At 38.7% G+C, this 15,240-nt stretch overlaps 1 protein-coding gene across 1 annotated transcript in view; it reads right to left on the reverse strand.

Moving 5' to 3' along the window:
* The window catches only part of LOC306960690 (ankyrin-1-like), a 222,220-nt gene that overhangs the window by 35,662 nt on the left and 171,318 nt on the right, over positions 1-15,240 (reverse strand). Inside the window, exons 31-37 of the mRNA XM_079553166.1 lie at positions 9,156-9,360; positions 6,557-6,653; positions 6,241-6,469; positions 5,002-5,130; positions 3,721-3,840; positions 2,170-2,254; positions 1,397-1,471 (exon numbers count right to left, since the gene is read on the reverse strand). Coding sequence (XP_079409292.1) covers positions 1,397-1,471; positions 2,170-2,254; positions 3,721-3,840; positions 5,002-5,130; positions 6,241-6,469; positions 6,557-6,653; positions 9,156-9,360 — 940 coding nt within the window. The remainder of the gene's footprint in view (positions 1-1,396; positions 1,472-2,169; positions 2,255-3,720; positions 3,841-5,001; positions 5,131-6,240; positions 6,470-6,556; positions 6,654-9,155; positions 9,361-15,240) is intronic.

Below are 15,240 nucleotides of genomic sequence, written 5' to 3' on the forward strand. Positions count from 1 at the left end.
AATGGCTACTCACAGCGGTCACCCTTTTCTACTCCTTCAGGAGGGAGATTAGTACAACCATAGGGCATGAGCTTTGCCTCAATCATTCTAACCAATTGTGCCAAAATGAAGGCTTTAAAATTCATTCATCCATCGAGCTTTCTCGCTGAAATTGTACATTTCTTTAGCTCAGAAGCTGCTGGTTTTGTTTCTGAGAATACTTGAGTGTCTAAAGACAAAAAATATGCCCAGTAGTCGGGAATTAAAGTGATAGTCTGGAAGTCTAAATGTATCACACATTTTAGAAAACGTGCAAATCCGCACCTGGTCTTGCATTTCGAAGTAAATGCTGGATTTTTGCCACTTTTTTCCTGGATTTTTGCCACTTTTTTGCTGAATTTTTGCCACTTTTTTGCTGGATTTTTGTCACTTTTTTGCTGGATTTTTGTCACTTTTTTGCTGGATTTTTGCCACTTTTTTGCTGGATTTTTGTCACTTTTTTGCTGGATTTTTGTCACTTTTTTGCTGGATTTTTGTCACTTTTTTGCTGGATTTTTGTCACTTTTTTGCTGGATTTTTGCCACTTTTTTGCTGGATTTTTGCCACTTTTTTGCTGGATTTTTGCCACTTTTTTGCTGGATTTTTGCCACTTTTTTGCTGGATTTTTGTCACTTTTTTACTGGATTTTTGCCACTTTTTTGCTGGATTTTTGAAAATAAGTAACAATATATATTTATTATTTATTATTTTTTGTAAAGTCCCTCCTTCCCGGTTCTTGGCAACTAATCAGAGTCTAGTATCCTCCTGCGTCGACCAATGAGACGAGCTTTTCCTGTGAACCTGTCAGGTCCAATCATGGAGATGGGTCTCCGGGCGCGGCAATATTTTCCTTAAATATTAGTATTTATTAAGAACATTTTGCTCAAAAATGTGTGTAATTTAGAACATTTGCTTAAATCAAGCAACATTTAAGTAAAATATCCACAATTTTTCACTAAATAAGAATGTTTTCCTTAAATTATTCCATTTTCTGAGGACATTTTGCTTAATTCTAGCTATTTATTTGCTTAAATTTAGTGTTTCTTTCTTGTTTTATGATAAGAAAAATAATCTAGAAATAAGAATTCTTAGCAAGTAAAAAATGCTGACCCCATTGGCAGAATTTTTTCCTTAAAACAAGACAAAATCTTTTATTTTAAGATTTTTTTCCTTGTTTTTAGGAGGGTACTTCTTGCAGTGTACATCATATAAAATCTATGCTTTACTTTGGGATGGCTAAAATAGCATGACACCGATGCTTCAGCCCCTGTCCTACAAACACACAGTTCCCAGCGATGACATGGTGGTCGTGGTTTTAAATAAAGGTGAGCTGAAGACGAGGAAGTGCGTGTTGTGTTGAGTGACTCCGAGCACTGACCGGCCCAGCTCAGCCCCAGCTGCTCTGCGATCACCGCCATCTTCAGCTCCGTGCGCTCCATGGCGCTCAGCGAGGCTGCACACACAACGACAGCGGCGTTACAATCAGCCACAGCCGACCTGTGTCAAGTGTTCAAGACTGTGGAAAGTGTTCAAGACTGTGTAAAGTGTTCAAGACTGTGTCAAGTATTCAAGACTGTGTAAAGTGTTCAAGACTGTGTAAAGTGTTCAAGACTGTGGAAAGTGTTCAAGACTGTGTAAAGTATTCAAGACTGTGTAAAGTGTTCAAGACTGTGTAAAGTATTCAAGACTGTGTCAAGTATTCAAGACTGTGTAAAGTGTTCAAGACTGTGTAAAGTATTCAAGACTGTGTAAAGTATTCAAGACTGTGTAAAGTATTCAAGACTGTGTAAAGTGTTCAAGACTGTGTAAAGTGTTCAAGACTGTGTAAAGTATTCAAGACTGTGTAAAGTGTTCAAGACTGTGTAAAGTATTCAAGACTGTGTAAAGTATTCAAGACTGTGTAAAGTATTCAAGACTGTGTAAAGTGTTCAAGACTGTGTAAAGTGTTCAAGACTGTGTAAAGTGTTCAAGACTGTGTAAAGTGTTCAAGACTGTGTAAAGTATTCAAGACTGTGTAAAGTGTTCAAGACTGTGTAAAGTATTCAAGACTGTGTAAAGTATTCAAGACTGTGTAAAGTATTCAAGACTGTGTAAAGTGTTCAAGACTGTGTAAAGTATTCAAGACTGTGTAAAGTGTTCAAGACTGTGTACCCATGGCCGGCTCGTTCAGGGCGCTGTATCTCTCCCTCAGAGCCAGAGGGGTCAGTGTTCTCCGCCGGTCCTCACTGCCCATCGCCTGCACGGCAAACACACAAACACAAACACACAAACACACAAACACAAACACACAAACACAAACAAACACACACAAACACACACAGAGTCACTACAGCAGTGTTCATGTGGACCACGATTCGAAACTTCAAAACTCTCTTAAACTCCTTAGTTTTAGTTTCCAAAGGTCACTCATATTTGTTAATTTATAAATGTCAACCAAAAGATAACTTTTTAACTCAAGATCACTTATGGAATGGTACCTTTAAGTGTTACCTGTAAGTGTTAGCTGTAAGTGTTAGCTGTAATAGTTATAAGTGTTACCTGTAAGTGTTAGCTGTAAGTGTTAGCTGTAAGTGTTAGCTGTAATAGTTATAAGTGTTACCTGTAAGTGTTAGCTGTAAGTGTTAGCTGTAATAGTTATAAGTGTTACCTGTAAGTGTTAGCTGTAAGTGTTAGCTGTAATAGTTATAAGTGTTACCTGTAAGTGTTAGCTGTAAGTGTTAGCTGTAATAGTTATAAGTGTTACCTGTAAGTGTTAGCTGTAAGTGTTAGCTGTAATAGTTGTAATTGTTAGCTGTAAGCATTAGCTGTAAGTGTTAGCTGTAAGCATTAGCTGTAAGTGTTAGCTGTAAGTGTTAGCTGTAAGTGTTAGCTGTAATAGTTGTAATTGTTAGCTGTAAGCATTAGCTGTAAGTGTTAGCTGTAAGTGTTAGCTGTAATAGTTGTAATTGTTAGCTGTGAGTGTTAGCTGTAAGTGTTAGCTGTAATAGTTGTAATTGTTAGCTGTAAGTGTTAGCTGTAAGTGTTAGCTGTAATAGTTGTAATTGTTAGCTGTGAGTGCTAGCTGTAAGTGTTAGCTGTAATAGTTGTAAGTGTTAGCTGTAAGTGCTAGCTGTAAGTGTTAGCTGTAATAGTTGTAATTGTTAGCTGTAAGTGCTAGCTGTAACTGTTAGCTGTAATAGTTATAAGTGTTAGCTGTAAGTGTTAGCTGTAATAGTTATAAGTGTTAGCTGTAATAGTTATAAGTGTTAGCTGTAAGTGTTAGTTATAAGTGTTAGCTGTAATAGTTATAAGTGTTAGCTGTAAGTGTTAGTTATAAGTGTTAGCTGTAAGTGTTAGCTGTAATAGTTATAAGGGTTAGCTGTAATAGTTGTAAGTGTTAGCTGTAAGCATTAGCTGTAATAGTTATAAGTGTTAGCTGTAATAGTTATAAGTGTTAGCTGTAATAGTTATAAGTGTTAGCTGCAATAGTTATAAGTGTTAGTTGTAATAGTTGTAATTGTTAGCTGTAAGTGTTAGCTGTAAGTGTTAGCTGTAAGTGTTAGCTGTAAGTGTTAGCTGTAAGTGTTAGCTGTAAGTGTTAGCTGTAATAGTTATAAGTGTTAGCTGTAATAGTTATAAGTGTTAGCTGTAAGCATTAGCTGTAAGCATTAGCTGTAAGCATTAGCTGTAAGCATTAGCTGTAAGCATTAGTGCCGGCCTCACCTTGATACACGGAGGCATAGTGATGTTGAGGTTACACAGGATGTGCTGACTGTCCTCGTATTTGGTGGTTTTACGTAGAAAAGACAACAGTCCCGCGGGCTCTTTACTGCTGTCTCTGACCTGTGGAGCGGGAAAGATAAAACATCAACAACAGGGTCACGGAGAACATGGATTTGACATTATTGAAGAAAACTTTCACACGGTCAGAGCTAACGTTAGCGACGTTTCACTGTTTATATGTTAGTGGTTTATTCAGTACACGACACATGGTTAAAAAACACTGTGTGTGTCGTTTTCATCCATAGATACAGACGGCATCTCGTCATAGAAGGGGGCGTGGCTTCGCCGAGGGGGAAAATACAATCTTTAGATAAACACAATTTTTCACTCTTTTTAGCCATTTTCTGGTGGAATATGAACTTATTTATCACATACAAACAAAGTCAAGTGTAAATCGGGCCCATATGAATATTTTCTCATAGAAGATTGTTCAGTAGAAGTGAAAAAACTGCAGTTATAGCTAGCGCTAGCTAACCGTTAGCATTAGCATTCTCCGTTTTTTATGTTTTTTATTTATGGGCTGTTGAACCACTTTGCTCCTCCCCATGTCTTTGTATCTTTATTTAGTAGAAACTATATTCATAATTCAGCATTTGTTAAAGTCGTTTTTGAATAATTAGAGAAAGTTTAAGGGGGAAAACAATTTTGAAAAAATCTAAACTTTGTCTAATTATTCAAAAACTTCTTTAACAAATGCTGAATTATGAATATAGTTTCTACTAAATAAAGAAACAAAGACATGGGGAGGAGCAAAGTGGTTCAACAGCCCATAAATACATGAATAACGGAGAATGCTAACTTCATGCTACATGTTAGCATCGGGCTAATGCTAACGGTTAGCTAGCGCTTGCTACAACTGCAGTTTTTTCACTTCTACTGAACAATCTGCTGTGAGAAAATATCCATATGGACCCGATTTACATTTGACTTTATTTGTATGTGATAAATAAGCTGATATTCCACCAGAAAATGGCTAAAAAGAGCGAAAATTGTGTTTCTCTAAAGATTCTATTTTCCCCCTCGGCGAAGCCACGCCCCCTTCTATGACGAGATGCCGTCTGTATCTATTGTGTCCAGTTCAAACCTGTCACATTTAACCAGGAGAGGCTTTGACCCCTGTGATCGACCTTTGCTAACGGTCTTAGCCTCTGACGGGCACGGTGGGTCAGACAGAAGCCGGAGCGGGAAGCAGAAAAGCAGATTGAAAAGGAAGGACTGCACCTTGATGGACACGGGCAGCCGGTTGTCCCTGAAGGCCTGGAAGCTGAAGCAGCGCGGCTGGGCTGTGGCCTTCCTCACCGGGATCAGGTTTCCAGAGCACTCCAGGTGCAGAGGCATGCCCTCCATCACCTGCAACGCAACAGAGGGTCAGCGGAACCATCGGGCGCAGGTGAGAGCGGCACAAACACCCAACCATGTTTCAGGATCGCACTGGAAGCTTCTGAAAGGTCAGGTCGTCCTCACAAAAGCCAGGCTGTCGCTGGTCAGGCTTACATATAATAACAGGGCCGTGGGAAGATATTTTGGCTAGGGGGTGCTGAGACACAAGATTGCCCCCAAAACGCTATTTCTTTGCTTATTTCCTATTTATTTAACCGCTTAACTCCCACCTGAACCGAGCACATTTTCTCCAGATTGGCTTTACCCCAATCCAAAAGCTTTTGGAAAAAAGGTGTGAAAATAGCGACAGAACTGAGACGAAAACAAGGATGATGTGACAAAAAAAGACAAAAAATGACAAAAAAAATGACAAAAAAAATGACAAAAAAAAAGACAAAAAAATGACAAAAATGTGAAAAAAAATGTGAAAAAAATGACAATAAAATGACAAAAAATGACAAAAAGATGAAAAAAAGATGACAAAAAAATGACAAAAAAATGAAACAAAATGTGACAAAAAATGACCAAAAAATGACCAAAAAATGACCAAAAAATGTAAAAATTAAAATGACTAAAAATGGGACAAAATGACAAAAAATGAAAAAAATGTGACAAAAAATGACTAAAAAATGACAAAAAAAAATACAAAAAATGAAAAAAAATGTGACAAAAAAAGAAAAAAAAATGGGACAAAAAAATGACCAAAAAATGAAAGAAAAAAAATGACAAAAAAATGACAAAAAAATGACAAAAAATGAGACAAAAAATGACAGAAAAAAAAGACAATAAATTTAAAAAATGAGTTGAATACCCCCCTCAAAAAAATGGAAAAAAATCTGATGACGTGAGGAAAAAGATCCATTCAGATGAGTTTTGTAGGTCTTTTAAATGAGGCGTTACACTGGCCTACAGGATTTGGGTAAAGCTGAACTGGAGAAAATGCTCTCGGTTCAGGCGGGAGTTAAGAGGTTAACATTGCGCTGTAATGCATAGACGATCCACCAGGGGGTGCTGTAGCGCCCTCAGCACCCTGGCTTCCCACGGCCTTGTATAATAACACAAAGGAAGATGGCCGCTGACCTCTATGTCGCGGCTGCGGGCCACCTCGGCGAAGTTCTCGTGCTGCTCCAGTGTCTTGTCCATCTTGTCGTCGGTCATGCAGTAGCAGCGCAGCCGGCCCTCGCGCACCTCGTTCATCTTGGCAAACACCACAAACTTGGCCATGTACGGCACGGCGGACAGCTCCTTGTACAGCAGGTTGGCGAAGGACACGGCCTCGGCGGTGCGCGGGCAGTCTGCCAGCCAGAACCTGAGAGCAGAGAGGGAGCTTCACACGCCTGTGCTTTTGGAGAACGTTTCATGTGTGTGTCGGGATTGATTGATGCCGGGGGGTTACCGTGCCGACACGTTGGTGGTGAAGCTGGCGCAGTCGTTGGAGTAGACGAGGCGCGTGGTACCGGTGATGTCCTCCCACTGGGCGGGGGCTGTGCCTCCTGAGAGCACACACAGGACACACACGAGCTTGCAGAGATTCAAGTTTTGAGAAATTCAACAGATTGTGTAACATTGACCACCTGGGCCTGCAAATTGGCTTGTTGCACGGTGTGGCTATGCTAGTTCCTCTGACCTGAAGGTGTGAGCGCCAGCACTTCCTGTCTGTTTTCTTTTCCTGGAATAATAATCATTTTCTAAAGATTACGTTGTGGGCGGTGAGTTCCCGGTCGATGATCATTTACTGTGTTCAAATCATGATGTAACGAGTTCAGAGGAGACGCCTGAGATCATGAAGGATTGATAGTTTGTTTTGAAGCTAAAGGCTAACATGCTATAAAAAAAATATACATAAAAAGGCACTATTTCAAATTGTGTAATGCATGAACCCCTTAACTCCCACCTGAACCGAGCACATTTTCTCCAGTTTGGCTTTACCCCAATCCAAAAGCTTCTGGGGAAAAGGTGAGAAAATAGCGACAAAACTGAGACGAAAACAATGATGGAAATGTGACAAAAAATGGATGAAAAAGAGGCAAAAATGTGACCAAAAAATTACACAAATTTGATTACAAAATGACGAAAAAAATGACCAAAATGTGACAAAAATGTGATACAAATTTGACCCAAAAAATTACAAAAAAATGGACAAAAAAATGACAAAAATGTGACTAAATGTGAAAAAAATTTGATAAAAAATTGACGAAAAAAATGACAAAAAATGTGACAAAAAAATGACAAAAAAGTTACAAAAATGAGTTGAATACCCGACAAAAAAAATGATGGAAAAAAAAATCTGATGAAGTGAGGAAAAAGATCCTCTCGGTTCAGGCGAGTTTAAATTAGCCTTTAGCTTCAAGACAAAGGAACTCACTGGTCTAAGCTAATCTTAATGGAAATTAATACGAACAGGAAGTACTAGCGCCCACAGCTTCAGCTCAGAGGAACTAGCGTAGCCACATTGTGCAACAAGCCAATTGACGAAATGTAGTAATTTGAGGTAATATGATTTTTTTTTTTCTGAAGTTCCACACACTACTCGTTTGTCAGTTTTCAAAGATTTTGTGAAGAATGGAGGGGGTCCACACTTAACTGGATTTAGCCCGATTATAGTAGCCTGGCATCCAGACTAATCTCCGATGTTTATTAATGAATAAACAGGAGACTAGTCTGGAGACCCTGTCGTAGAAAAGCTACTGCTGGAGGCGGGACTAATGTGGGACAACTGAAGCGCAGCAGCCAATGAGAACATGGCAGATGTGACGACAGAAACAGCGACAAGAAAGTTGTATCATTGGGACATTAACAATGGCGCTCCTGCCACACGGAGTTCAGGAAATGACTTCTGTCGTTTATGTCAGAAAAACTTAAGAATACAAGCAAACCAGAGCATTACGTGAAGCTTGTGTTGAAAAACTACAAAACAAAGGCGCAACAACGTGACGCCCGTTCAGGAGCTGCTCTGATTGGTCTGGAGGCTCCATATCGTTGCGTCACTTCCTTTGAAAGCGCGCAATGGAGTGTTGCCAGACCCTCTTCTGTAAAGAAGCGGAGTCTGGTTGGCGAGACTATACGATTATAGAACGACTGGGGCCACACATTAATCACTACAGTCTGTTTCAGCTTTTGCTGCTTTATTATAAAACAGAGGTGCGTCCAGCGTCTCTGTCCTGTCTCCTGCTAAATTTCTCTTTTTGGAGAAGGAAAACTGACTGGCATGTCCTATGGATCTGTTATACCCAAGGTCTACGCGAGGATCTCCCCAGTATTTAAGTTCAAGGTTCAACTTTATTACTGTCCTGAAGGAAATTATTATGCAGCAGGAGTCCACACATAATAAAGCAAAAACAAAAAAAACACAGTGAGACAACAATAGTGTTTGGGACAAAGATCATACAGTCACAGCATCATCAGTCCGGCTCTGAAGCTGAGAGACAATCAGCAGAAGATCAAATAAAGCCTCATTTGCAGCAGCTTCACTGAGCAACATCGAAATCCGCGCAGTAATCTTCACTTTACTGCGCGGATGCCAAACTACTCCTGGTATTATTACGCCTTACAATATAGTCCCCCCTTTTATCCGCTTAGAAAATCCACATTGTTTCATTTTGTGTAATTATACTTTGTAGTGGAACACTTCACGTAACCATATTTAAATAGGGAAAACGTGGAAGAGCTTGGTAGCTTCTATCTTGACCTGTTTTGGAGCTATAGAGGAGAGAGGGGGAGGCTAAATGCTAACGCCGTCTGCGCTGTGTTTACGTGACTGAAGATCAGACAGGTCCTAAAGAACTCGTCAAAGCTAAGGTAAGAACATATCTCAGTGTGTAAAAACGGTGGCCTATTCCTTTAACCCGGTCCAGTTGACTCTCCCACACTACGAAACACGATTCTCTGACATGGTCTAAAACTAGTCACAGCTTTGTAAAACTAGAGCTAAATGGCGCTGGAGAGATTGTGTAGTGTGTGAATCCCCGGTTCTCTCCTATGCAGTGCAGGAGTACCTATGACGGAGCAGAGCAGCCGCAGACTGGTGGTGTCCCCCTCCCCTGAGTCGCGGGGGCTGTCTCTCCAGGACGGGGGCAGGGGGATGCGCAGGCCGATGGGCCGATGGAACTTCCTCCTGCGCGGCTCCACCGTCACCACGGGGCTGAAGTTGGCCTGGTTCCCCAGCAGCTTGGCCACCAGCTCGTCCGGCACCGGCTGGGCCTGTGGGCGGGGGCGGAGCATAACGGGGGGGGGGGGGGGGGGGTGTTAGCACGGCCACACACACCTATAGGGTCAGGTTTGTCACTGTCTTTCTGCTACATTAGGGACGCACTGCAGGCAAAGGTCCACAGGCTGCAGTCACATGACCTCACAACACTAAAACACAGGCGTTTGGAGGCTGTGGAAATGCAGTTTGGCTGAACTCGCTGTCATTACCTTAACCTTTCTCTGTGATTTTTACAGTTTGTCATGTCAACCGTCTGTTTAACCTCTTACCACCCGCCTAAACCAAATGCATTCTGTCCTCTTTGGCCATTATATCGGTCTGTGTAACACCTCATTTGAAAGCTAAGACCCACAAAACTGATCTTTTTCCTCGCGTTGTTGCTGTGTTGTGTCACCTTTTGTATGTTTTTTTCTTCTTTCTTTTTTTTTTGTCACATTTTTGTTGAATTTTTGTTGAATTTTTGTTGAATTTTTGTTGAATTTTTGTTGAATTTTTGTTGAATTTTTGTTGAATTTTTGTCACTTTTTTGTTATTTTTTTGGTGAGTTTTTGTTATTTTTTTGGTGAGTTTTTGTGACATTTTTGTTGAGTTTTTGTTATTTTTTAGTTGAATTTTTGTTGAATTTTTGTTGAATTTTTGTCACATTTTTGTTTAATTTTTGTCACATTTTTGTTTAATTTTTGTAGAATGTTTGTAGAATTTTTGTTGAATTTTTGTCACTTTTTTGTTGAATTTTGTTGAATTTTTGTTGAATTTTTGTTGAATTTTTGTTGAATTTTTTTTGAATTTTTGTCACATTTTCGTTGAATTTTTGTTATTTTTTTGGTGAGTTTTTGTTGAATTTTTGTTGAATTTTTGTTGAATTTTTGTTGAATTTTTGTTGAATTTTTGTTGAATTTTTGTCACTTTTTGTTGAATTTTTGTTGAATTTTTGTTGAATTTTTGTTGAATTTTTGTTGAATTTTTGTCACTTTTTGTTGAATTTTTGTTGAATTTTTGTTGAATTTTTGTTATTTTATTGTTGAATTTTTGTCACTTTTTTGTTGAATTTTTGTCATTTTTTGGTTGAGTTTTTGTTGAATTTTTGTTGAATTTTTTTCACTTTTTTGTTGAATTTTTGTTGAATTTTTGTTGAATTTTTGTTGAATTTTTGTCACTTTTTTGTTGAATTTTTGTCATTTTTTGGTTGAGTTTTTGTCACATTTTTGTTGAGTTTTTGTCACATTTTTGTTGATTTTTTGTCACTTTTTTGTCGAATTTTTTTGTCACATTTTTGTCACATTTTTGTTGCGTTTACAGCCTTGCTTTCTTCTTGTGGATATTTCGGTGCTTTTTTTCCCAAGAAGCTTTTTGATTAGGGTAAAGCCAAACTGGAGAAAATGGGATCCGTTCAGGTGGCAGTTAAGAGGTTAAGCTGCTCAAGATGTTAGCATGCTACCGGTTAGCAACTGTCAATGGTTGACAGTTGATTTAACACGATAAACACATGTGTGTCTCACATCGATGACACTGAGGAAACGCTACAGCATAAAACCTTAGGCCCCCAAGAGAATTTTGAAGAAACATTAATTCATAAATCAGAGACCAAATACGTGAAAAGGACTCTAAAATGTGGAAAATATTTGGGTCAATATTTTCACATTTCACAGCAAAACCCCCCATTAGGTCATACATCATGTGCAAAACTTCTATTAGTAGAAAAAAGGTGCTTTACTTTCGGCTACAATTGTGACTTTCGGCCCTTGGTGTTTTGGCATTGAAGAAAATTGTCCCTCCATGACACAAACTTGCCGACCCCTGCACTACAGTAACAGCTCTGACCTCTGACCTCTGTCATATGTTGGATCCAAGGCTAGATGTTTGGAGTGTGATTCAGGGCTTTCTCTTGTAGAGGTCAGAGCTGAGCTGTTGAAGCTAAACGCTAACTGGTAGCATGCTAACGTCTTAAACACTGACTCACTGTTTTTTCTTCACATAAACGTGCGTCTCTGAGGCCGTGTTTTTACTCTTTTCTTCTTGAGCAATGATCACAACTACATATAAATGCCACTGTCGATCAGCTGTCTTTCATTTCTATCCTAGACATTGTTTTTTGTTGTAATACTGCATGATGCTACCTCGGTATTCAAAATGGCCGCCAAAACAACAAAATCGTCTCTGACTCCTGAACCACTGTCCATGTTAGCCCCATGAATCATCTTGGAATATACTCACGTCATCAAGAAGATTAAGTCCAATGATGGAATAACCTGGTCATTCAGGACACTGCTATACCCCCTGCTTACTCCAGGCTGTGACTCTTTACTTTGTGCTTTAAGTGCTGTGTGGGGTTCAGGGTCAGTCACTGAAGAATGATTTTTGTTGGACGTACTTAAAAAAATCCTTCACTTGCTCACGTACAATGAAATTAAGTATATTGAACTTATCTTTTAACGTTTAACTGACAGATTTTTTTCAAGTCACATGAGTTCATAATTTGATTTAATCCACTTTACTCTAACTTAAAAAGAAAAAAATAGATACGGATATTAAAAAAAAGATTTACTCTACGGCAAAACTAAAATAAACTTAGCTCTATTTTAATTGTGTGTTACCAAATGAAGATGTTGGCGCTTTGAGAAACTTGGTAACACAGGCTTGAAAAGCACAATATAAATACATTTTATTAGGGATGCTCCGACACCACTTTTTATAAAACCGATACGAGTACTTGGATTTAAGCACTCGCCGATACCAAATACTGATACGAGTACAAGGCATTTTCAACAGACTGACCTTTTCACAGCAGATTGGTTTGTAATGAGTTAATTTACTCCAATTAAATGTCCTTGAGTAAAGTCGGAGACACTTTAAAGAGAAGTTATATCAGAATTGATTATTCAATACTATTGTTCAATACAAATACATAAATGAATAAAGGACAAGCGCTGAGGAGCTTTAGGACATGAGCTGTTCTGTCTGTGATGGACAGAGACATAAATAATGTTATTTTTTTGTTGAGTTTTTGTCACATTTTTGTTGAATTTTTGTCACATTTTTGTTGAATTTTTGTCACATTTTTGTTGAATTTTTGTTATTTTTTTGTTGAGTTTTTGTAATTTTTTTGTAAAGTTTTTGTCACATTTTTTTTTTTTGTCACATTTTTGTTGTCACTTTTTGGCTGAGTTTTTTGTCACTTTTTGTTGAATTTTTGTTGAATTTTTGTTGATTTTTTGTTGATTTTTTGTTGATTTTTTGTTGATTTTTTGTTGATTTTTTGTTGAATTTTTGTAATTTTTTTGTCACATTTTTTATTATTATTATTATTATTATTATTATTATTCTTTTTTATGTCTCTGTCCATCACAGACAGAAAAGCTCATGTCCTAAAGCTCCTCAGCGCTTGTGCTTTATTCATTTATGTATTTGTATTGAACAATAGTACTGAGATGTTACTTATTACTGCAGATAAATGCTCTCTTTTCGTCTTTACTTCAGCTCCGTGTGGATTTTCTCCTGTGTTTGTAGAAACTTATCCAGGAGCTTCAGCATTTTCATTGTTTTGCTAATTTTGACTCAATATAAACATGCTGTATCTTTATTTGGGATTTTCTGAGGACTTTTTAGTCGCTTGGTTAGTTTTTCAGATGAATAAACCCCTGGGCAGAAAATGGCGTAAGAATTACCAGAACTGTTAGCTGTGAGTTAGCGGCTAGTTAGCAACATTAGCATCATTAACCTGTATGTTGTAAACCCTGCAGACATTTAGCTCTGGTTAAATCCAGCTCAGACTCTGGTTTAGGGAGTGTCGTCTGTAATAAAGTCAGCTCGATGTGGAATATTGGATTTACACTAAACTATTCTCCAGTTTGTTGCTATTTTCTCTCCTCCAGTAGGGGCGCCGGAGACACAGCAGGAGGGATCGGGACCTCATGAATGAGTACGAGTATGAGGACAAGCGTGTGGTATCGGTATCGTCCATCCCTACACATTATACACAAGATCGAGTTGCAACATTATTTTTATTTCCACCAATACGGCTGATTTTGGATGATAATTCATTAAATCAGGTTTTTTTACGGCGTCCACATGAGCTGGAGCCATATTTCGTACAAGGCTAGAAACGTCTCGCTCTGTAATCGACATAAAACCAAAACAAACACAAAAAAACATCCACATTTGCCTTTTATTGTAAAATGTTAAAGAATTCACAAGCACAAAGTCTGTACAAAAGTGAGATCAAGAGACATAAGGCACAGAGTGTAAGAGAGTCGTCCTGACTGAGCTACATGGAGAGGCCCGGGAACAAACCCCGGAGCGCGTAGGGCGTTCGACGTTTTCCTCCAGCAACCTAAAACATGTACACTAGGCTCTCCTATCCAGGCTGAAGGAGGATGGGTCAAATGCAGATACGGAGGATCAAAAAACAACCAATAACCAGTGTCCAAAGTGGCTAAGAAGGATTGAAATTTAACATTTAATTTTTAACATGTGTTTTTCATTCTGTCTAGATGGAGCAACATCCGGGAACTTTTGCTAAGCCACGCCCCTTTTTGTGGGAATCAAGAGTTATAAAAGACATTGGTGTGTGCAGGAGCCAGTAGTCTCCAAGTAAATGTCCACTAGGGGTCACTGCAGGACAAGCGCACACAGGATATAGGCGGTGACCTTTGCTCCCTGTATAGAGGTGCTAGGCGGACGGGCTCATACGTTTGTTGACTGCTTTGCGATACTGAGAATGAGGTAAACTGTTTTAGTTTTGAATATGAATCTAATTGCACTGCATGGGCTGATTTTAGACTATTTTTTGTAATAAAGGAATGCCTTTAACGATAATCCAGCCTCCGAGGCTTTGATACGAGCCAAGAATGAATGAATCAGTGAGCTAGCGCGTCAGCTAGCATGTCGGCCACAGAAGCAGCTCAGGTTAGCACTGGCGGCTACAGTGTGTTTGTGGGAACAGGATCATTTCTGTGAAAGTTATATCGTTATCGTATCGATATCGAGATATGAACATTCAAAATATTAAAATATAAAAAGCAAGATATAAACGATACAGATTTTCATCAATAAAACTGAATTTTTTTGTATTATGTTTTTATTTTTCTGAAAAATGCTTAGTTTTCACCTAACCCATAGTTATATCGTATCGTATCGATATCTGGCATGAATATCGATATATGACATTTTGTCCGTATCGTTCAACCCGAGCTTTAAGGATATGATTTGAGCCTGAGTCACAGGACGATGCCGCTCTGGATCAGGAACGTTAGCTTTAGCAGATTAGCTGCTGAGTGAACCGTTCACTATTTATCAAAAGCTACAAAACTACATCGTTTTAAGTTAATGATGATATAAAAGGGACTAAAAGCTGACCCTGTGATGACTTTATAAAAGTAAATGTCACTGACGTCATGATCACAGTGGGTTTCGCTCAGTTTAGAAAATGATCTAAACCGTCACTTCATGGCTTCATTTTCACAGTCGATAAATAAATAAAGGAAATGAAAGTGTTTCTCATTTGTAAACCAGACGTTCTCAGACGATCTTTCCGAGAGCGGCTTCTGTCTCTCCTTAAAGGGGCGGTTTAACCTTTAAAGGGGCGGTTTAACCTTTAAGCACCGCTGATGTGACGCAGACGTTGCTCCGAGCGCTGTGATTGGCTGCTTCCCTGAAATGCTATATTTCATTAATTTCCACATTAACCTCTTAACTCCCGCCTGAACCGAGAGGATTTTTTTCCTCGCATCATCAGATTATTTTTCCATCATTTTTTTGTTGGGTATTCAACTCATTTTTGTAACTTTTTGGTCATTTTTTTTGGTCATTTTTTCGTCAATATTTCATCACATTTTTGTCATTTTTTTGTCATTTTTTTCGTAAATTTTTTGTAA

This window comes from Gobius niger (assembly GCF_951799975.1).
Source record: "Gobius niger genome assembly, chromosome: 1".
Classification (NCBI taxonomy): domain Eukaryota; kingdom Metazoa; phylum Chordata; class Actinopteri; order Gobiiformes; family Gobiidae; genus Gobius; species Gobius niger.